Source organism: Branchiostoma lanceolatum, chromosome 7, assembly GCF_035083965.1.
Source record: "Branchiostoma lanceolatum isolate klBraLanc5 chromosome 7, klBraLanc5.hap2, whole genome shotgun sequence".
NCBI lineage: Eukaryota > Metazoa > Chordata > Leptocardii > Amphioxiformes > Branchiostomatidae > Branchiostoma > Branchiostoma lanceolatum.
Genome location: NC_089728.1, coordinates 4858997 through 4881636, shown reverse-complemented (window position 1 = coordinate 4881636; position 22640 = coordinate 4858997). Strand labels below are relative to the sequence as shown.

The following is a 22640-nucleotide window of genomic DNA, read 5'->3' as shown; positions in this document are numbered from 1 at the left end:
CCAAGGCTAAGGAAGAGTTAACATACAGCTCGACGAAAGAGGAACAAGAAGAAGAAGTGACTTCCTCATAGACGACATTGTTCGCAGCATCTCAGGCTGAGCATGGTTACTAAAGCGGAGCCACGCTGCAAATGGTTGAACCAGCCATGGAACCATCAAACGAACCATGACAGTACCATTTCATTCTCGCCATGAACAAAAGACTAGTCCTAAGGGTAACTAACACCAGTTTAAAACGACAGACTGAATGAATACTGGCAAAATAAAATCGAGATCGATGTTAGACTATACTGTTTCCCGTCAGGCCTGGAGAAGCTATACAACTCTTTTGTTCGAAATGACTATAGTCGTATAGAGCAGCCTCTGACGTTAAAATACCCGTCTCCGGGCCCCAAAGTCACTGCCTACTGTAAACATGTTGACGCGGAGCTTTGAATTGCAAAGTGTAACACTATGCTATATTTCCGCATACCTGCTTTGTGGGGGATGCTTTGTGGTGGGGAAAGTTTGTTTTGCTTCACAAACTTTGACTCGCAAAGCTGTGGATCGATGCTCATGATACTAGTACGTGGTAGGACCTGGTAGGTGGTAGGTGTCGGGTACTCCGAGCCAAGTAGAGATTGGTGGGAAAGATTGTGAGCTTCTTGTCATATGCGCCGTTTTCCGTCCGCAGGTCCTACAAAGATGGCACTTCGTGCTACGCATACGTTCTGTGCTGTGCTTCTGCTGTCCGAGCTGCTACCTGCCGCACAGGCTGATCAAAACATCGAAATACACGAGGATGCGTCATTCGGTAGCGTAGTGGTGCGGCTGAGGGATTTTCCTGCTGTAAACGTTGGATCTACCGACTCGGGTGACAAAACGACGTCAGTAAACATCACCGCAGGAGATGATTCGGGGCGGTTCGGGGTTCGTTCTGAGGACTTGGCGCTGATCGTGGCGGCTCCGCTGGACTTCAAGTTGCACTCGCGGTACAACCTGACGGTGGAGCTGACGAACACGGAAAACGTTTCGTACGTGACCCTCGTCATTGTAGTCTTAGACGTGCCGGGATTCCCCCCATTTTATAACAAACGGTGCGAAACGCCAGTTCTTCCGGGCAGAGAGAAGGAAGCGGACAGACTAGTAACCGTACTCACAAGTGACTCATATAATATTTCAATTAACGGACAAAACATACCAGCAGACGTCGAAGACGACTTTCTGCAGTCCCCTTTACCGAGGGCCAACACCGCTAACTTCATCTTGAAAGGTGATTGTTCCGCAAGATGGCTTGTTATCGAAGAGGATTTAGTTGCAGAAGACGCTGTTCTCGCCACCGCCATTCAACAAGAACAAGGTAGGATCGAACTCAACTGTCACGACCGACAGGGAAATAATAAAGGGAATGTTACAATGTTGGACATTTCTCTCGATAACGACTTGCCGCAGTGGGTACAAAGCGGTCAGTTCGCAAAGAATGAAAGCGACCGCTATTTCTTTGCAATAGAGTTGAAAGAGATATGGTCTACATCATCATACTGGATACGATGTGGCTCTAACATAAAGTGGGACGGGGGGTTAGTTTTGTTGGAGTACACTGCTCATTACAAAGTTACAGGATGTCCTGAGGGCTGGTACGGTGTGTACTGTGATAAAGACTGTGTTTGTGAGAACGGGGCTCGTTGCCATGGCTTTAACGGTGCCTGTGATTGCCGTCCGGGCTGGAGAGGGAGGGCCTGTGACACTCCATGGCCTGAAGTCGTTATCGTAGAGACACCTGGCGATTCAGTTGTGAAGTACATTGGTACCAATCTGACTTTGACCTGCGTGGCTCCGCACATCCAAGTAGCAAATATGACGTGGGCTTATCAAGCGGGAAATGGACATAACGATACTAAAGTCATCGAAGAAGGGACAGTAGAGAATGATTCCATAATCTTTCAGCCGATCATAGAATCCGCTAACGGTAGATACAGTTGTACTGTTCAGGCTGAAGATGGCAAACTTTTTAATGCAATTGTCCCACTGAACGCTACAGAATGCCGACCGAATTATTACGGGGAAGTTTGCAGCCAAGTGTGCGACTGTCAGTACGGAGGGACGTGCGACAGGTGGGAGGGTTGTCTGTGCCCTCCTGGTCGTCATGGAGACAAGTGTGAGCACACATGCGCACCTGGCACATTCGGGTGGAACTGCAGCATGAGTTGTTACTGTCAGAACAACGCCTCGTGTGATCCAGTCAATGGCAGCTGTATTTGTGATGAAGGACAGTCGGGCGAGTTTTGTGAGAAGAACGTCCCTCTTCCTGATAAGAATCAAGTCGTTGTTGTAGTGCTGGCGTCCGTTATCCCGACCATTGCTATAATCGGTTGTATCGTGACTGGTATCCTGGTAAAGCGGAGACGCCGACGTCCGAAAAGACCGGATCACCCGATTCCGGGGACAGAGATGGCGGTCGTCATAGAAACCCTTTCGCCATGGGAAGTTGACAAAGAGGACATTCAGTTCGAACACATGATCGGCGAGGGAGAGTTCGGCCATGTCGTACGGGGAAGACTGCGCGTGCCCGAAGGCTACCAGGTTTTGGTGGCCGCTAAGTGTATCCGGCCTGACCGCATGACAGCGTCAGCTGTCCGTGACTTTCGCCGGGAAATGACTGTTCTGACCAGAATCCACGAGGGCAAAAAAGGGCACCCGAATGTGGTGAAGCTTTATGGCGTTATGACTAAGTCTGAGCCTCAGTACATTCTGGTGGAGTACGCGAGCAACGAAGAACTGCGGCGGTACCTGTGGACTTTGCGTGAACAGTACAAGATCACGGGGAATAGCAAACTGCTAGAGCGTATCGGTTTTGCTGCTGACGTTGCTTCTGGGTTATCGGAGCTGGCACGTTTGAAGATCGTGCACCGGGACATTGCAGCTCGCAATGTCGTCATCAGCGGCAGGAAGGTGGCCAAGATCGCGGATTTCGGGCTGTCGCGTGACGTTTACGTGTCGTCGGCGTACAAACGCACCAAGCAGGGCGGGGAGGAGGAACTGTTGCCGCTGAAGTGGATGGCCGTGGAGTCGTTACGGGACGGGGTGTACACGTGTGAGAGTGACGTGTGGTCGTACGGCGTGCTGCTGTGGGAGATCGCCAGCTTTGGGGAGGAGCCGCGCTATGCTGGAGGTCCGATGCACCCCGACGTCTGCACGATGTTGGACCTACTGAAGAAAGGAGTCCGTCTGCAACAGCCGGAGAACTGTCCGATGTCGGTGTACAAAATCATCAGGTCCTGCTGGATAGTCGACCCATCGAAGAGACCGACTCCCGAGGAGCTGTTCCGGAAGATTGACTTCATGAAGCCACAAAACATGCAAGTAGTCAATCACAGCAATTGAGACCTATATACAGGACGAAATTATCATACTTACAGCTTCCTAAGCTGATGGACCGTAGGGATCTACTGATCAAAGCTTGAGTCATCTTTCTGAGTATTGCCTCCTGCCATGACCGCTGTTTGAATTACAAATACGCAATATGCAATATCAAGCAGTGGTCATAGGCATAGAATAACAGCCTGTAGTCTGTATTTCTAGCGGCAGTTGTCCCCAGTATGTACGTTATCAGCAACTTTCCCGGAAACAAAAGCCGTAGAAGTATCTGATTGGCTGACTGCAACCCATCCTTCTGGCGGCTGTTGTTTCCATGTCAGTTACTAGCCAATCTCATGGCTTCTTGATCATACGAGGCAACATGATTGGCCAGTAACTTTTTCGGGTAACAGTCGGGGAACTATCTGATTGGCTGAGGGCTTGTCAGTCTATTATTCCAGGGACACTGCTTGCAAGTTCTAGATCTATTGTGTATTGCGTAATACAAGCGGCGACTATGGCAGGAGAGGCTGCATGCGTTCTGAGGAGATGATCAAGAAAAAGAAGTATAAGTGGACAACGTGTATTTGTCCTTCCTATAGGGTATCGACATTTATTGAGAAAAAAGGAAACATTCCACTCTTGAATGTCACCATTGCTGATAAAATATGTATTACGCTAATAGGTTGAAACCTAACTACGGCAACAAGTTAACATAATCAACATAATCAACATAATCAACATAATCAGCATAATTAACATAATTAACATAATTAACATAATTAACATAATTAACATTATTAACATAATAAACATAATAAACATAATTAACATAATTAACATAATTAACATAATTAACATAATTAACATAATTAACATAATTAACATAATTAACATAATAAACGTAATAAACGTAATAAACGTAATAAACGTAATAAACGTAATTAACATAATTAACATAATTAACATAATTAACATAATTAACATAATTGTCAATTGACATAATTGACATAATTGACTAAATTAACATAATTAACATAATTATCAAAATTAACATTATTAACATTATTAACAAAATTAACATTATTAACATTATTAACATTATTAACATTATTAACATAATAAATTAGCATTATTAACATAATTGATTAGTAAACGCTAATAGATTGAAACTACGACATAAACATAATCAAACATAAGTTCTCTTTGTAACTCCATAATCGAAGAAATACAAACAGAGACTTAGAGGACATTTTTTTTGTATTTCAGCGTCAACGCATGCAATTAGTTGTTACTTGAGCTCCAGGGTATTTTTGAGCTTATATAATCAGTAATTCCGCCAGTATATATCTACGAATATCTATCTGTCTATCTGGGTATTCTTATATCTATACATCTATATACGTATATACATATACATATATATGAATGTTTGTGTTTCAATGTGTGCACTTAATGCTAATGTTTATTATAATGCTTATGTATAGCAATCTTTATTACATAACAATTGTATCGGTTAACAGACTGCCAAACAGTACAATATAGTAGTTTTAATATCTACGATATTTCATTCATAGGGAACGAGAACTACTTGATTAAGTATAATAGAAATAAAAATAAGATGATAGAATAATTTTTTTTCTATTTCGTTCGTCGTTCCTTCGCCTTTATTCTTTAAATGCCCTAAAAGTCGATAAAGAAATTAATACCTTGTGAGCATAGAAGTGGTTAGTGTTACAGTAGAAGAATCATGACAACGACGTCTCTGTATTTTGTGTCAAGATGAAATGACATCCCTCTTTTGCCACATCCTAATTCATGCTTCTGACTCAACTCGTTTTAAGTAACACAAAGAGATTCTGTGCCGACTATCCTTTCTTCATTTTATTACACATATGTTCCATTCTACGGTGGTATGTTAAACATCACATTCTTGACCAAAGACTAATTGCAAATAACACGCAAAAGATGAACAATGAAGAACAACTTAACGTGACAAAAAAACACAAGTGTTAAAGTTCCAATGTCACACAGATTTTAACAAGGCACGATTTACAGTCACCGTCGCATATTCAACCCAAAAGATATTTCTAACATGTCAAATCTGACCCAACTTGTTTAACAACTTATCAGATTCACCTTATTTAGTGTAAGGAACAATTAACCAGTTTACAGTATTTAGATATGCTGGCATATGCTAGCACAAGACTGAAAACTTAGCTTGATATACATTTCAAACGTTCTGATAATTCCACTTAAGAATCATCGATCTTCCTTTGTTGCTCTGGCACGTTTGTTGTCGAATATGTTTGATTAAAACAGTTGAGATGGAGAAGAAGGTTGCACAATCAACATGAATCTAACTTAACAATTGGAGGTAGTCCTAACCGTTAATGATAACCCTCTAAACATATGTCTATTCACAGAATGTGGGTTTTTCTGACGTCATGACCGTGTCCGTATCATGTTACCTCTTAAGTCCCCTGTACGTTTCCAACGATTTGAATGTCCAGTACTCGGTCCAATGATCACCCTAGTCTTTCACGAACCGCGTTTGTTATTCGTCTGGTTCTTCGCACCAAAGCCTCGCGAATCGTCTTGATCCTGAATGCGTAGATGACCGGGTTGACCACTGAACCGCAGAATGCGATCAGCAAGCCCCAGTAAGGTCTCGCCTCAGTCGCACACTCTTCGTTTGCGTGGCAGAGGATGCCTCTCACGAAGCCGACATAAATCGGCAGCCAAATGATGATGAACATCGCGGCAATCATGACGACAGTCACTGCCGTCTTCAGGCTGAGTTTTAGCTGCCGCTGTTCTCTTGCGGCGACTCGTTGTTCCCTGCGGCGCGCGGCGGGCAGATTCTCTTGGGGCTGTTCGAGGGGTACTGCCCTGGAAAATCGCTGCTTGAGTACGATGAAGATTCTGACGTTAACGAAGACGACGACTATTACGGCGACGGCCAGGATGGCGTTAATCAGGACCAGGTAGTTGACAGGGGCGTTTCTTATGCAATTTTCTGTCTCGCTGTCGATGCAGTTCCATCCCATGAGAGGAGACAGGCAGACAACCGCACAGACCGGCCACGCGATCCCCAAACTCACGGCAACGTGTCGCCCAGACATGCGGGTCTTGTAGAATATCGGATAGAAGATGACCAGATAGCGGTCCACGGACAGGAGGACCACGCCGACGGCTGATAACACCAGCACGAAAAAGAACAAACAAAACAAGAGTTCCGCGACCTCATATCTCCATGAACAATTCTATTTATGCAAATGACTTACACATTTACATAATATATGCTTAATCATAAACACCTTTATCTTACTTACGCATGTTGCAATATTGACAGTCCTATAATTTTCCAATTTGATGAATTTTGGTGTTTTTGCATTAATTATGCAAATTATGAATTTATTTGCATGATTGGTATTTGTTGATGCTCCACTTTCCATAAACTACATATGTTACATGTATTTGAGTCTTATAATGGAAAACACTGCAAATATAGATTTTCCTCATTATCTATGCAAATTAATCCTCAATTAGCATAATTTGCACTTCATTGTATACATCTCTGTCTAAGCTACCTGCATACTGAATATCATGGAAATCCGTTGTCGGTTTGTTCAGTTATTCTCTTTAGAAGATTTTCACAATAACGCCCCTGCAGTTCCAGAGCAAGCTGCTAGGGGGCCCAAACCTACACCACTTCTTAATTACATCACAAGCTATCTGCCACCCAAAAATCAAGACCACAGCACGTCCAGGTCAAAAGATACAAAAACGGAAGTTCTGCTGCAGTACCAAGGTCACATAACAGAGGGCCCAAAATCGACCTTGAATTTCGGCCTCACAACACCGGGCCACATACGAAATATCATCGTAATCCATCCAGAGGTTCTTGAGTTATGCTGCCTACAATAGTCCGGAAACACAAACACACACACACACACACACACACACACACACACACACAAACACGCCAAAAACAATATCTCCATTTTTCATGGAGATAATAAGTCCAACACTGTTAATGGTCGCATGACTTCCCAGTAGAAAATGGCGCAGAAGAAGAAAGAGAACAGACCTGCTACACAGTCTGCAACAGCAAGGTTGGCTACAAACATGTACATGGTCATGGATTCGGTTAGGTGGTGGTTTCTGACAATTCCACACAATACCACGCCATTCATGAGGAGACTGGCTGCCCCCACAACGGCGGATGCGATTCCAATCTTTCTATTCTCGACTTGAAATGGGTCGGGAAGATGAGAGCATGCGGCCAACGCCAGGTCGTAGTCCATCCAATTTTCCAGATGCCACCGGACACACGGCCAGAACGTCTCGTACGTCGTCGAGTTTAGCCCGGAGAAAACCACCATGCTGTCGTTCATCTTTGTTCGGGCTTTGGAGACTATAGCCCCTTGGTATAGCTGATACGGGATCAGCTACTTTCTCAAAGCGGCTGTTCACCTGGCCTCCCACACAGATCACAGATGTGGTGTCCTGCTTTTTTATGACTACGTCACTGTCACCATGGTTTCGCCCCCACACGGCTTACGTTACCATGAGAACTACAGGACGGCTGATTGAGTCCAGAGATTGATCTCGATGCAATCAAATGTCAAATTTTTCGACCTACTGTATTTTGTAGTTTGATGTGATGTGACCAAATAGGACACACTCGTTTGTACCTGCTGCATTCATGACAGCAAAATACAAAATATTCTGATTGTATCTAATAGCAGTGACATACACGCGGGCGTTTGCAACAAATACAAAATTTAAATACAACCTGTTACTGACCACCTGTATAACCAACACCTTCTTCTTCCGAATCAATATCAATTTCTTCCACAAGGCCAAAATGAGTTTAATTGTCTGGACATGATTATGTAGTGAGCGTGGCGACCGATTCATGACCCGGCATGGCGGCTTGAGAAAAAAGAAAGTAGTTTTGACAAGCAAACATTGCAACATTTTGCAAGTGCCTAGAATCCCGATAATCATGAAACATTTTTTGCTTCCAGAAGGAATGTTTTTCACGAACTGCGGTACAAGTTCCCGAACTGGTTACCACGTTTACTATTGAGTCTCCGAGCCGGAAGAAGGGTTGTTTGATTTGATTGTGCGATTATCATTTTTCAATTTAGTTTAATTCAAAGGCTTTACTTAAATAACAAGAGAACTGCGTATGTTGAGCACACACAGGTATGCCAATTAAATGATACCTTTGTTGCTTAATGTAATTAAAACATGTTATTTTGGTGTAGCAGACGTTTGCTAATTATTTTCCCAAATAGAAATTTGAATTGCCTTAATCAAATTTTCCCCTTTTTTCAACTGCATTGACAAATTCGAAAAAGCGTGTTAAGTTCATGTCATGAATTCGTAAACGTTACATGCTGCATATAAATGAAAGTTTGATACATTTTGACCAAAGATCAAAGGAGGTTATATTTCCTCCATGAAAGATCAAGTCAAGAAAAGATGACTTGTTGATAAATCAATAAAAAAACGGTCCCAAATCCAACAAGGTCTGAGTTGTGTCTTTTGAAAATAATTTTTTTCAACATTTTGCATGTCACCCTTTGGTTTCCTTTTCTCTGGTCGTCACACCACACTGGATCTCCAATGCTATCAAATCTAATCACTGAAACACATTATAATCATTTTTCAAGTAGGTGCGAAGAGCACATGCTGAGGTAAAATTTCAGTCCAATCTGATTAATGCAAGAGTTTAATAAAAAGCTAAGACCTTAATGAGCCTCTAAAGACCTCTGAGGTTTCCCAACCCTGCGTGATGGCCCGCTCAGTTCAATGATTGGCAGCTGTCGATATGTAGGTTTCAAAAGCCATCCGCCAATAGCAACGACGAAACGTTCAAAGATCCTGCAAATTGTTGTAGTAAAACCAAAAACCGTGTTCTCTTCTGGTGCTACTCACAGATTGGGTACTAGTAGTATATTTCTGCCCTAGTAATACCTTTATTTCTTGATACAATCAGAAAATAATGCTCATAGTGCAGCAGACATTCGCTTCGTTTTTCTCAAATACGAATTTGAATTGTATCATAATCATACATTTCACAATATTTTCCATTGCTTAGACAAAGTCAAAAGAAAATCGTGTATTGTTAAGAATTCATAATGCATATGGATGAAAGTTCAATACATTTAGATGATCCAAGGAGGTGATAGTACCTCCTAGGAAAATGAAATCCACAAAATGTTCATATCCTTATAGACATTAAGTATACATAACGAATATAGAAAGTGATTCCCTCACCGCCTTTTAACTTGCAGACTTTCTCTCACATAGAAATTTCTATGAAGTATTTTAACATTTTCCTAACTACCTTATTAACCAGATAAGAGTCATAGTTCTAGTTCTAGTTCAAAGTCTGCAAACTCCCTGGTACGGATATCGCGCAGACAGAGTAGGAATATCGCGCAGACGGAAACCGGGATCGCGAAAAGTACTTCCCCGTGACCTGAAAGTGTAACGTTACAAAATCGTCATTCTGCGAGCAGAGACGACCGTTTGCCGGCAGAGACAGGAAAAACAGACACACAGAAAACATCGGTACACGGAGGTCACGTTACCTAAGAGATAAGACCATAGCACGTCTAGGTCAAAAGATACAAAAATGGAAGTTCTGCTGCAGTACAAAGGTCACATACCAGGGGGCCCAAGACCGATCTTGACTTTCATATTCCCAACACCTATCACATACCAAATATCATCATAATCCATCGTGAGGATCTTGAGTTATGCTGACTACAATAGTTCGAAAACACACAGACACACACGCACACACAGAGAGAGAGAGAGAGAGAGAGAGAGAGAGAGAGAGAGAGAGAGAGAGAGAGACACACACACAGACACACACATACACACACACACACAGACAGACACACACACACACACGCACGCACAGACACACCCAAAACTATATCTCCATTTTTCAATTCATGGAGATAATGAACGGTGGTTGGATCAGGTTAGTCTCGTCTCTACTGTTCTCATCGTGTCATCTGGACAACGTTGCTCTTATCCTGATCACATACGCAGAAAATAGACCTCACGTCTGACTTGTTAACCAATAGCAAAGAAGATATGTCTGTATGGGGGCGTGTCTGGCATGGTAACAACAGCTTACATAGCACAAGCACAGGCATTGGTCATAAGTATAAAAAGCAGACCAAAACTTTGACGAGTTCTCACGTACCTTCTGAAATGTCACTTTGGATGTGTCTAGGTTGCGTAGGTTGACGTTTTCATTCCGAAAATTTGTCTGCCCCTTGTAGAAAAACAAAATACCATTTTCACTGCGTCACAGCTCGCTTGTCTTTCCATATAAGGGCACAGACAACCACACTTCTTCAGACTAATCGCCATATCATTTTGTTATATTCATATATCTCTAGCTCTGAGAGCTTTAGGCTGTTGTTTGTAAGTGCAGTACAAATGTACGAGCAAGCCCAGCCGGTCCGGTCCCCTGTCTCGGGGCCCGGTAACAGTCAAACCAGCGGGCCGCCGTCCCGACCACCTGCTGTCCGTCAGTGCGGTCAGCACGGGCGTGTCCGCCATGGCAACGGCGCTCCTAGCAAGTGGGGAGAAGAGTTAGAAATGTCCTCAGACAAGTACGAAGACGCCGAGGTGGTGAATCTGTCGTCGACATTTCGAGAGGCTCGGATGCAGCGTGCCAAGCTATGGGGAGACTCACTTTCGGCGGAGGGGTCTGATGCCCGACACGCCAGGCGTTATGGTGATCTACCCAACACAGCGGACGCGTCTACAGGTAAGTCACGCTAATCTTGTGGCTTTTTTCACCACAAGAGCCTTTCAGAAGTTGAAAATATTTTTCTCTGGGTGTATCATTACTATATATATTTTAATTTTGCGGTCTTCGGCATATATTTACATACACAGTGAGGTTGACTGTATATATGGTTGTTTTTTGTTCTGAATAATTAAATACTTGCTACACCAGTAGAACGTGTAGGGGGCCCACTCGACCCAAAAGGCAGCTCGGAAGCCGCTTAGAATCCCAAGGGCCCCATCCGAAACTGGTGAACGTAAACCACCCGGTGGGGCAACGGTTTGGCAGTGTGACCAAAGCATAACAGTACTAGTCTCTACTTTTTGGCCACCAGGGGGTTTCATTTGCAAGCGAGCGAATTGTTGACCCACACCGTGGACTAACTTTACTGGCTAATCATTCTTTTTTTGGCAACTTCTACTATCAATACGCCCGTAGGAGGAAGGCCTTATGGAGGCTATGACTGTACGTGCAAAATGTGATCATCTGCGCTGACATTTTCACATTGTGGGCCACCTTGCGCAATTAAATGTGTAGGTTCACTAATGTATGTTTTATGTAACACACGTTTCTGTGCCAACATACCAATGTATTGTTATTTGATAGACTTTAGAATAGCCCGCCGTTTGTTTTCAGACAGCACGTATCCGGGTGGAGCAAGCGGCCGCCGTGTTCTCCGTGACTTTGTTCGTTCCTATCGCGGCTGCATGGCCGGCACCGCTGTTGGGGTGGCAACTGTGGTCATCGTGGGGCTCGTCCTGATGGTGTTCATCAATAAAGCGGTATTTGATTCTTGCGTTTGTTACAACAGAAAGGCCCCTCCCCCACTGAATCCGCGGCACGCTGGCGGCATCGCCGCGGCCTATCGAATTGACAAAGCACTCAACGAATTGCATCGACAGAAAACTAATATTTTAAAGCTGTGTGCCTTGTTGTCTTCTATTATTCAAACGCCCGTTTTGGTCATACTTGTACGTTTTGAATGATATTACCATTATAAAGTCAAGGGTAACACAAATCCAATTTGGGACGCAGAGACGACGCCAGCGTGCCGCGGGTCCAGTGAGAGGGGGGCTTAAGCAACTTCAAGGTGATATAATCTTATGCATGAACCTTCAAAACTATAACAACTCAGCCGACAGAGTAGCCTGCCAAGACAGGGGTGCAAAAAATGTAATTTGGAAAAAAATTGATACGGCAGATAGAAGTTCTCAGATAGGACCCGAAAACACAACAGTACGTGTCTCTATCTAAGGTTTGGCCTGTTAGATGCCTAGTCTGAGTAGGGGTCTCCCGAGGCCCCAAGGATGGGTAAATTTTTCTACATTTTTTTCGAAATGAAATCTAAAGCATTACTGATTTCACCCTTCTCAAATCACCGAGATTTTACAAGATGTTCCGAAAATGGGCCTTTGAAAAGTTCGAAATAAGGCAGAGATATCCACCTCAACTACATAAGCAGCATATACGCCTGCGTCTATTCGTCGTCCGTACCCCTGAGCAATGTAGAGTGTGCTGATCGAATTGTGTCTTTCCTCAAACACTGGGACGACGTCGACAATGGTCGGGATTAGAACTCCCAAAAGCCGGATCCAGAAGCAGGGTTGATAATTAATAGACGAGCCATGATTTGCAAATTTTGCATTGGTTTTTACATATATGTATAAAATGGATATACTGTATTTCATTCAATCGGTAACATTCTGCTGTCTTCAATTCAGAAAAGTCACTAAGAGCTAGCATCTTACGGTCTTTCTTTGATGTACTTACATATGTTTGTCATTGTGAAATCTTTTAGGAAATGTCCCAACTGTCCGACACTGTTGACGCCTTAAAACGCCACATGGAGAGCGAGCGAAACCGATCAGCAGCCTTGGTGGCGTGTCTTCGCAATCCAAGTAAGATTCTCCTCAGTACGATTGACTTAAAGCTTCTTTTATTCAAAGAAAACAAAGAGGTACGCTGTATTGCCTTGAAATCTACACTGACGCTCCCTCTAAACTATTACACAAAATACCGGTATGCAAGAAAATATTTGCCACTCATAGAGATATTTAATTACTTATCTCAATAAAAGGAATGGCTTTTGCGTAATGCGATCGGCACCATTTCAACAAGAGCTATGTGCTTTTCATTTTTCTGTTTCTAAATGAATTTCCCCCCAGTATCATGTCTCGAAGGTTACCAACTGTGGCGTGGAATGTGCTACAAGGTCTTCGACACTCCTAAGTCCTTTTACGAGGCATCCTCAACCTGTTGCAAAGATGGCGGCACCCTTGCCATGCCCCGCGACGCTGAAACCAACACCTTCTTGATCTCCTTACACAAACCCGTTAAGGAGCATCATCCAGTCCTTTTCGGCCTACATGATCACCATGAAGAAGGACGCTTTGAGTGGGTGGATGGTTCTGCACTTGGGACGTACAACTCGTGGGCTCCGAATGAACCGGACGGCATCGGTGATTGCGTTGGCTACGGCCCAAGGTCTATGTGGAAAGACATTAAGTGGACCAACTACAAATGTGACAGACGTTATCCCTTTATCTGCCAAGTCATTCCAGGTAAAGGCAACATTTGTTGACATCATCCTCGCTTCTAAACGTGAAGTGTAATCCTGAACTGACAAAGTACATTAAGTCACAATTTTTCTTTAGAATTTAACCACCCAAAAACCCTCCTTTGCTAAATATTGTTATCTTCGTTCATTCTTTCCAGGGCACAAGTGTGGAGAGGTGACAGCCTAAACTCTCACCATCACCGTCGGACTTTTCTGCGACCAACAGCAGTGAAACTGGGCAAACCATCGCTACCACTCGACAGTTGAATTCTCAAGTTAATACGGCCTTGTTGGGTGAGAATCTAACACAGAAAATTAAGCCAGTCAGTAGTAGAAAATGCATCTGCACTATCTATATCAATCTTTAGTAATGACTTAGAAGGGATATCTAGACATCTTTCCTTAGGCTCACTATCTTTCCATAGAATGGCGTATAAGACGGTACAATCGAGGCCATAACTAAGTGATTGAAAATTTGAAGATCTGTATGAAGGGTGGAGAATTGCAATTGACTGCAGTGAAATGTCGCTTGTTGATATTTAGTGGAGTCAAGACTTCAAAAGAAGAAATATTTTCTAATTGACATTGAATAATAATGTGAGTAAAAACACTTCTTGTGGGAGATTACCATCTACAGATCAAATGATAAGAAAAAAGTATATGTCGACACAGTTTTCCCAAATTGATTATGCAAATTAACTCATCATTAACATCAATACTGTCTTATTACGTGCACCTCCACCTAAGCTTTCTACAAGCTAAAAGCATGCCAATCTGTCAATCCCTCTCCTTCCACTATGTGTCAGGTACCTATATATATATAATGTTACACCTGGATGGAGTGGGGAAAGTCGTGTAAAGTGCTTGTCCCAAGGACACAACGTCTTGTCGGTAATGCCAGGAATCGAACCCTTGACCTCTCGATCTCGCGTCTAGCCACTAATTGACACAAATTGGACTGAGATCTGTAACGGTATTAACACGCAGAAACTCGTTTTCACTGTTAACCAATATACTTCATCTCCTAGGGAAAGGTAATAATTATGAAAAATCAGTACAATAAGCGTACAAAGACTGTATATATAAGTTTTATTCATTTCGGTTTGGTGTGTTTCATGAAGTCATCTTTGACGTGCGGTGATTGAGCCACCTTAGGGCCCTATCACACTTTTCCGTATATTCAAGTGCGCGTGAGTTGCGCATTAACATTTTTGGGGGTTTTAGTAAGGTTTGCGGGGAAAAGTTGTTTTCTACCTTGATCCGCCGTTTTGCAGCCTAGTGATCGAACCTAACAAATCACTTATTCGGCTGCAAACTTAACCTAAACCAAAAACATGTTAATACGCAGCTCATGCGGACTTGTATACATGCACAAATGTAACAGGGGCTTTACAATACAATGCGACTACGTATGGGATTTAAAACTTAATTAATTGCTCGTATCCAATTCAAAACATTATATCTATTCTGACTGCTCTTGACTAACTTGCTCACAACAATTATTCGTATGTCCCATCTAAAAAGTTATGAATTGAACTTCTTCTAATTCTATAGCTTGTTCTAATCAAATCAAATCAGATTGGAGTCATCATTGGACTAAAACTTGTATTTGAACGCAGAATGTTGCGCTTCTACCTTCGCTACTTACACTGTCACTGGATATCTAATTCGCTCCCTTAATGTGTGTCCTGTGCTTTCTAGTGAGATGCTAAAAGATCTCATAAAGACTGCATATAACATGATAATGATAACTATCATATCATCATGATAAGAAGAAGAAAAATTATAACAACAACGACGACGATGACTGTGATAATGATATTGATGTTAATGATAATAATGATAATGATAATAATGATAATAATGATAATAATGATAATAATGATAATAATGATAATAATGATGATAATGATAATAATGATCATAATGATCATAATGATCATAATGATCATAATGATCATAATGATAGTAATGATGATAATCAGAATAATGATAATCAGAATAATAACGATGAAGGTTATGATGATAGAGGTGATGATGATGATGGTGTTAAAACGTGGTAAAATATATTGATGATCTATATCTTGGTTTATAATGTGTACATTGTTAAGGTTTAATAAAATCACTAACAATATTCTTACACAAGAAACAATTCATTTTTTGTAGTTTTGCAAGATCTATCAAGCGGAATCCTAACCGTCTTCTACTGAGACTTAAGCTTGCCGCCAGCTTTGCAGCAAATCTTCCTACAGACGAGCGAACAGCTGCACCACACGGTCCCCAGGACAGCTGAACAGACAGCCAACAGGCACGCAGCCACGTCCAGCAGGTAGTACTGGTAGAACGGCAGATCCACGGCGCGTGCGCGGAGATGGGGCAGTCCGCCATGTTTGATGACGTGTTCTATCCACCAGACGGCTCGCTCCATGGCCGTCTGGGGCTGGTCACGGTACAGACGGGACAGGTGGGCTGCGGTCTCACGGTAACTAAGGGAAAGGCGGAATTAAACATCAAATGAGATCATGATCATACATATATACAGAGTTGGCTTGACAAGAGTCATGGTTTCCAAACTATAAAACACAATCAATTATACTCAATGTTGCCCAAAATGTTATTCCGCATGCTCTGAGACAAGTTATTATTGAGGAAAAGGACTTAACATTCAAGATCATCAGCTACTTGACAGTTTGCATGGAAACATGCACACGAGTCATATAGTAATAAAAAAATCAGTTGATGATCCAAGTCACCCGGACCGTTGCTCAGATCGTGACGTATACACACAGAAACATTATATGTTTCACTCTCCCTGTTCTATACATGTCTTGTGTCCATTGAGTTATAAAAAGCACAGAAGGATTGGGAACGTTACTACAGTTCATAGCTCCGTTGTTAACGCGGCTCCTTTCTGATGGTATGCCTCTTGCTACCATCGTATATTCAACCACAATGGCTATTTGTAAAAGGATCTCAAAACAAACGTGATGAAATTTTCGTGACCAACACAATGTTTCTCATCAATAATTGGCGGGAAAATTTCAAATTATGTGGGCGACCCAACCATAGGATTAGCCCTGGAGATTGAATGTCATGATAACGGACTATAGATTTAGCTTTCGAATGATATGAAACGCAATGCTCGTCATGAAAAAACAAATAAGGGACATACGATCGGGGAAAATTCCGGCACCTTTTTTCCATGACCCACTCATATAATCACCCCATTACTACCATTGATAGATATGCCTTTAAATGACATATTATACAAATAGTTGACAGTGAAACTGAATTCCTTACCAAACACTAGTAAACCGAAGAATTTGTCCCACGCGCAACACCAAATACATTTATTTACAACATCCGACTCAGAAATACTGTACCTGTTGTTGGTGAGAACATCACGAACCGCCTGGTACAACTCATCCGAGGTGACCGTTCCGAAGTCCAATTTTACCCCCAGTCCCTTGGCCACGACCCGGGCGGCGTTGCCGGGCTGCTCCCCAAACAGCGGTAGACAGGCCATGGGCACGCCGTGGTACAGGGCCTCGTACACACCGTTCAACCCAGCGTGAGTGACGAAGGCTCGGGTCTTGAGATGGGCTAGAAGGCGAAGAAAATCAATTTTGTAAACAAAACGCACTTGTGGAAGTTGAACAGCCTGATGAACAAATCACAGACGACTAAGTTCATAAATCCTTAGTGGTGTTCTAGTCTTAAGTCTACAACAGTTAGTTGAATGTGGACTTCTGCGTAGATTCTTCCAACGGAAAGGACTAGTACTTCCACACATACAACACATATATGCAATATACATACAATATATATATATATAACCGCACTCAGGGTACAGAAGTTAATCATATAGAATAGAGAATGCTAATTACAAATACATCTGCATAATTATTGAGACAAAATGAATTAAGGCTGAGGTATGAGGTTCCCGAGCTTGTTTGGGGTAGGGCAAAATTATACTTTCAGAACCTGTGTTAAATTTAACTTTTTAACGTTTTTGCTATCCACCCACCCAGTAGGTCATTCTGAGGCAGCCAGGACATCAGCTTGGTGTTGTTGCCCAGACCGGTCGGCTTCTCTCCCACGTCCCTCCACACCACCTTCTGTCGGAGCTGCGCGAAGACTGCAGCGAACATTTCTTTCTTCTCCGTCGGCATCTTCTGGACCATCGACCCGAAGCTGACAATGATCACTCCATCGTCTCCAGATGACTGCATGAAATCCTCCATGTCCTAAACGAACAGTTAGTTATATAGATTATGAATCTCTTTGTTGATCTTTTATACAATTTGATTTCATATTCACATATTCATACCTGTGTAGGCTTGTTTCAAGACTCAATTATTGCTGCCAACAGGTAACGTGACGTTACCAGTTATGGTGTACTAACAGTCATGGTCCACTTTGGGTCATGCAAACATGTCGATGTGTATTGTCGTAAAAGCCAGTTCCCAGGAGCAATAAAAAAACGGCATGTTCCTTAGTCATGACTCTCCTTTATACAAAGCAATAAAATGGGTGTACATACAGCGACACGACAGAGTAAACCCCTGAAGTCATAACAACAAGTCACCTGAAAGCGTCATGCATGACGTATTCCATATGCGCACTTCATTAGTTTTTTTCTAACTCTCACGATAACAAAATTTTTTTTTAGTATCTTACATTAAACCTTTCTTTAGCTATCTGTGGTGATTGGAGGTTTGAAACTTTTACTAGTTTTAGGAAGGTTTGATACCACCCCAGCGATCCCCCTGCACTGAAGCCACATTTTTGTATACGAGTCGCGTGCATGGTTAAAAGTTACAGTACAGCATAGTTTTCTTCAATCGCGTCAAGCAAACATAGTGACTTAACTATTATCTGTCTGTAGACTACTTTAGACAGTTTATGTGCAATTTGAAAAAAAAATCTATGTTATTTAAGTAGAGCGTTAGAACTTATAGAAGGAAAACGACTGAGGTGGACCATAATATGTAACCCTAGCACAGTTCTTCGTCATAGGCCTCAGTATAAATGCATGCTCACTCGGCGTTAAACTGTTTTTAGAAGAGCTGATATTTCTTCCCATGGGTTACTAGTAAACATTTGGCTCTGTCCGCGCGGTTTCAACTAAAGATAAATGACGTTTTGAACAAATTGGATAATAATTGGTACCGTTACGTTACGTTACGTCCCCCCCCCCTAAAAAAAATCATTTTTTTCGGTAAAACATACCTCAGAAAGAGGGGCGCCGGCACGGACGGTCAGCCCGCCAACCTGGACCATGTTGGGCATGGAGGGACGGGGGAAACCCAGCACAGTGTCGGTCTGATACAGCCACAGGTCCGTGCGTGACGTCACGCTCTGGATAGTTTCTTCCTCACTGATGTACTTGAGGACCAGGTCGTCATACATGTAACTGTAAATCCAGCTTCTTGCGATGTTTGTAAGACCGAAGAACAATACATTCTCCACTCTTTGCAAGAAAGTCATTTGGTCGGTCAATTGCGATTCGAACGACGGCACGTATGCCAAAGGGAGCGGTACTCCTGTGGCCATTTTGTCGAAAAAAGTACCGCCATCGGCGCAGTTGGCGACGTGGGGCACTTTGATGCTTGCTGCCACTATAGTGCCACATCTTAACAAGGGGTCTGAAATAACAACGCTATATTGTGCTGTCTTCAACCTCCGCAACAGGTCGCTATCCCCCCCCCCCTCCTTCCCAAGGAGGTGGTCGCAGTGTTTCGTTGCCCATTCGGACGCATTGGTATGTTGTTTTAGCTCTTGGTAAGTAGACACCGATTCTGCCAATTTAAGGACGTCGTCTTGGAATTCCCGAAGGCGTGTCCCGAATCCATGGTCCTGGAAGGTCTCAAACATGAAGTCTGGCCTCCCTGCTCTTCGTTTCTCCACGATGTCCTCTTCGACAACCACCGTGACGTCGTGACCCTTGTCCACCAGGGCTTGCCCAATAGACGCCTCTACCATCCAGTGGCTATTGAATAACGGCATAGGTACTAACAGAATCCTGTCTGCACCGCTCCTGTGGGTCATCATCAGACCCAGGAGAACAAGGAGAATAATGGTACCTTGAAGCTTTGTTGTGCTAGCCATGTCGTTACAGCTGGTACTATCCAAGCTTCACGGACTTGAAGAATGAGGTTTGGAGACTCTGAGCACCACGGGACTTTAGCCTCACGCAGGCGTTTTTCCACTAGGTTAATTGATAAACCCGCATGTAATTAGTAATAGGTAATCAACTGAATAACGAACGCTGTGATTGGTATCACATCCGACACGGACTGAATTTCTACCAATCACAACGTCTTTGACAGATCATTGCAAGACAGGCTATTGCTGGAATGGGGTCAAAAGGCAGAATGACCATGCTAAGTACACAAGTTACTAGATATTGTTATCAGCGATCTCACGGGGTTAGGGGTTACCGATAGAGTATTGTTTGTGTTGTTGTTGTTGGGTATGGGTTTATGTACAGCTTGATAAGGGTTTGATTACTAACTGGTTGAAAACAAACAGACTGGGTGCCATCCGATTAATACTGGGGCGCCTGCACTCGCTTCCCTAAAAAAACGTCTGGGATCGCTTGACTCGGTTCGGCTTCGACCAGAATTTGACTGTACTCGAGTACATGTGTGAATTTCCCGGCCGATTTCTGAGCCCAACACAAGAACATTAATTATTGTCCCTTGAATTATAAGGCAGTTGTTTTCGGATAACGGTGTTTAAGAGTCATCCAGGGGTCATCCAGCGTGACCCACATTGGTCCACTCATTACGTGATTTGAGTTCTGCTCAAAAACAACATGGCGAGCACAATAAAGTTGCAAGGTTCCATTCTTCTCCTTGTTCTCCTGGGTCTTATGATCACCTACATGAGCAGTGCAGAGAAGATTCTGATGGTACCTATGCGGATTTTTAGTAGCCATTGGACGATAGAGGCGTCAATCGGGCAGGCGCTGGTGGACAAGGGTCACGTCATCACGGTGGTCGTTGAAGAGGACATCGTGGAGAAACGACGGGCAGAGAGGCCAGACTTCATCTTTGAGACATTCCCGGATCATGGTGTTGGGGCGCGACTTCGGGAATTCCAGGACAACCTTTATGGAATGGCAGAATCGACGCCTATCTACCAAAAACAATGGGCATTTGCCAGTGCGATTGAATGGTTAAACAGACACTGCGATTACCTCCTGGGGAAGAGTAGGTTGAAAGCAGCACAATACAGTGTTGTTATTTCCGACCCCTTGTTAAGATGTGGCACTATATAGTGGCAGCAAAATTGGGTGGTACGAACACGTCAAAACCCCACAACTGGCGTAACCAAAAACATAATCTTCTCGACGAAGATAATTAAAACTGTTACACAGTGACACGACTAAAAGTTTGTTGGAGAGCAAGTGTCAGACAGCATCCGCCATCTTTATTCAGCTCTGATGTTATCGAAGCATACATCCACAGTGTGCATAGGTAACCTTGCCCCGTAACGGTTGAGTAAAGCCTCGGTACAAAACATGTCTGAATGTATTGTGTATTGCATTTGTCCATCTTCACACATGTGTGCAAATATGTACGCTTTCTAGCAGCCAATCAGTCTCTTCTCTTCTCTTGGGCCTATCGCCCATCCTCGGGCATAGGTCACGGACTAGGTGCCTCCATCCTTTGCGGTCCTGGGCCCTCTCTATCAGCTGCTCCCAAGTGTATCAAGATGCCTTCACATCGGCCACTAGTGATTTGTGGCCATCAAATCATTATATATTTTTGATTGAGGGTGACCTTCGCCCGCTCGGCGAGTTCTTCTCTGTACCTTAGCACGATCACTCCAAGTGCAAAAGTACATGTGTAGCAGTTATCCTGATCTGGAATTTTAAACGTAAACGTATTTTTTAAACTTCGATTAGTTTATTGTGATATATCAGTATTACGTTATGTTACCATGCTTATTATTATAATTAATACATTACTTGTTATGTTTAGCCATACCTAGTATGGCTCAACATATTGTTTTTGTTCACGTTCTTCTTCTTCTCCTTCTGCCAAATCTTCAAATGGATTCAACTCTGCCATTTTTGAATCAACCGACCTGAAATTTGGCATGGAGGTAAAGAAGGCAAATACCCTCATGCGATTTTTTCGTTGTTTTGGAAGAGGCCTGAAAATCATTTTTATGGAGGTTTTTTGGGGCATTTTTAGACAAAATTTAAATTTTGGGCTCCTGTTGCCTGGTTTTACAAGCAAATGACCTGACATTCGGTATAAGGGTGCCTTGAACATGTCCCTACAGGATTTCAATCACAATTCTGGTGTACATCACTTCAAAATGCTTCATTTGGGGGACTTTTGGACCCATTTTCAGACCAAAAACAGGCCAAAAGTGGTATCCCCGTCCCATGTTCTATTTGCCGCTGGCCAAGGAATCCATGTTCTATCTAAGGATCCCCGCGTTCCATTTGCTACTGGCCAAAGAACGCGTGTTCTATTTAGGTCACCTGAGGTCATATTGCAGGAACACACTCAAGCCTTTGCAGTAAGAAGCTCTTGGGGTCTCGCAGAACTTGTAGAGAGAATTTTTTTTGCACGGGTGACTTTGGAACAGTCAATCTATGCATCGGGAGGGAGATTGGCGAAGTATGATGCTCTCGCAAAATTGCCTTTCTACATGCAGTTAATATTTCGATTTGCCCAGGTATTATTTTGGGACAGCCCACTTCTTGCATGGGGAGGAGTATGGCTAAACATGCTGTATTTGCTCAGGGGCAAATGACGGCCTTTCTAGTTGGAATGTCTGTTCGTCAATTCAGCCATTTACTGATACATCATGGCTGCAAGCTGTTGGACAAGTGACAATGTTGACAATACAAACCATTATATATTAATGTCAACAGAGATTGTTGTCCTGTCG

General features: G+C 43.0%; 4 protein-coding genes across 4 annotated transcripts; 2 read left to right on the top strand and 2 right to left on the bottom strand.

The window, feature by feature from the left end:
• The first annotated feature begins 2284 nt into the window (after positions 1–2284).
• LOC136438781 (proto-oncogene tyrosine-protein kinase receptor Ret-like) lies at positions 2285–4241 on the top strand. Its single transcript, XM_066433723.1, has one exon. The coding sequence runs from the start codon at positions 2431–2433 to the stop codon at positions 3361–3363; it is 933 nt and encodes a 310-aa protein (XP_066289820.1). The 5' UTR covers positions 2285–2430; the 3' UTR covers positions 3364–4241.
• Positions 4242–5864: 1623 nt separating this feature from the next.
• On the bottom strand, positions 5865–7736 carry LOC136438333 (cannabinoid receptor 1-like). Its single transcript, XM_066433098.1, has 2 exons — positions 7430–7736; positions 5865–6532 (listed from the first exon to the last, which is right to left on the bottom strand). Exons 1-2 carry the CDS (start codon positions 7734–7736, stop codon positions 5865–5867), a joined length of 975 nt encoding a protein of 324 aa, XP_066289195.1.
• A 2744-nt stretch (positions 7737–10480) lies between these two features.
• LOC136438780 (uncharacterized) lies at positions 10481–14820 on the top strand. Its single transcript, XM_066433722.1, has 5 exons — positions 10481–11146; positions 11804–11949; positions 12966–13065; positions 13333–13728; positions 13883–14820. Exons 1-5 carry the CDS (start codon positions 10813–10815, stop codon positions 13909–13911), a joined length of 1005 nt encoding a protein of 334 aa, XP_066289819.1. The 5' UTR covers positions 10481–10812; the 3' UTR covers positions 13912–14820.
• An 855-nt stretch (positions 14821–15675) lies between these two features.
• Positions 15676–19930, bottom strand: LOC136438779 (UDP-glucuronosyltransferase 2C1-like). The gene is made up of 4 exons (XM_066433721.1): positions 18957–19930; positions 17752–17971; positions 17108–17327; positions 15676–16210 (listed from the first exon to the last, which is right to left on the bottom strand). Exons 1-4 carry the CDS (start codon positions 19833–19835, stop codon positions 15928–15930), a joined length of 1602 nt encoding a protein of 533 aa, XP_066289818.1. The 5' UTR covers positions 19836–19930; the 3' UTR covers positions 15676–15927.
• Between the last annotated feature and the right edge of the window lie 2710 nt (positions 19931–22640).

What these genes read in the sequence shown, in the direction of transcription:
- LOC136438781 (XM_066433723.1), top strand. Translation starts at nt 2,431, where the DNA reads ATGGCGGTCGTCATAGAAACCCTTTCGCCATGGGAAGTTGACAAAGAG.
- LOC136438333 (XM_066433098.1), bottom strand. Translation starts at nt 7,736, where the DNA reads ATGAACGACAGCATGGTGGTTTTCTCCGGGCTAAACTCGACGACGTAC. An exon ending in TGTTGCAGACTGTGTAGCAG is followed by an intron (nt 6,533 to 7,429) that starts GTCTGTTCTCTT and finishes TGGTGTTATCAG; the next exon opens with CCGTCGGCGTGGTCCTCCTG.
- LOC136438780 (XM_066433722.1), top strand. Translation starts at nt 10,813, where the DNA reads ATGTACGAGCAAGCCCAGCCGGTCCGGTCCCCTGTCTCGGGGCCCGGT. An exon ending in TGGTGTTCATCAATAAAGCG is followed by an intron (nt 11,950 to 12,965) that starts GTATTTGATTCT and finishes GAAATCTTTTAG; the next exon opens with GAAATGTCCCAACTGTCCGA. An exon ending in TATCTGCCAAGTCATTCCAG is followed by an intron (nt 13,729 to 13,882) that starts GTAAAGGCAACA and finishes CATTCTTTCCAG; the next exon opens with GGCACAAGTGTGGAGAGGTG.
- LOC136438779 (XM_066433721.1), bottom strand. Translation starts at nt 19,835, where the DNA reads ATGGCTAGCACAACAAAGCTTCAAGGTACCATTATTCTCCTTGTTCTC. An exon ending in CCGGCGCCCCTCTTTCTGAG is followed by an intron (nt 17,972 to 18,956) that starts GTATGTTTTACC and finishes CTGTTCGTTTAG; the next exon opens with GACATGGAGGATTTCATGCA. An exon ending in GCCTCAGAATGACCTACTGG is followed by an intron (nt 17,328 to 17,751) that starts GTGGGTGGATAG and finishes TTCGCCTTCTAG; the next exon opens with CCCATCTCAAGACCCGAGCC.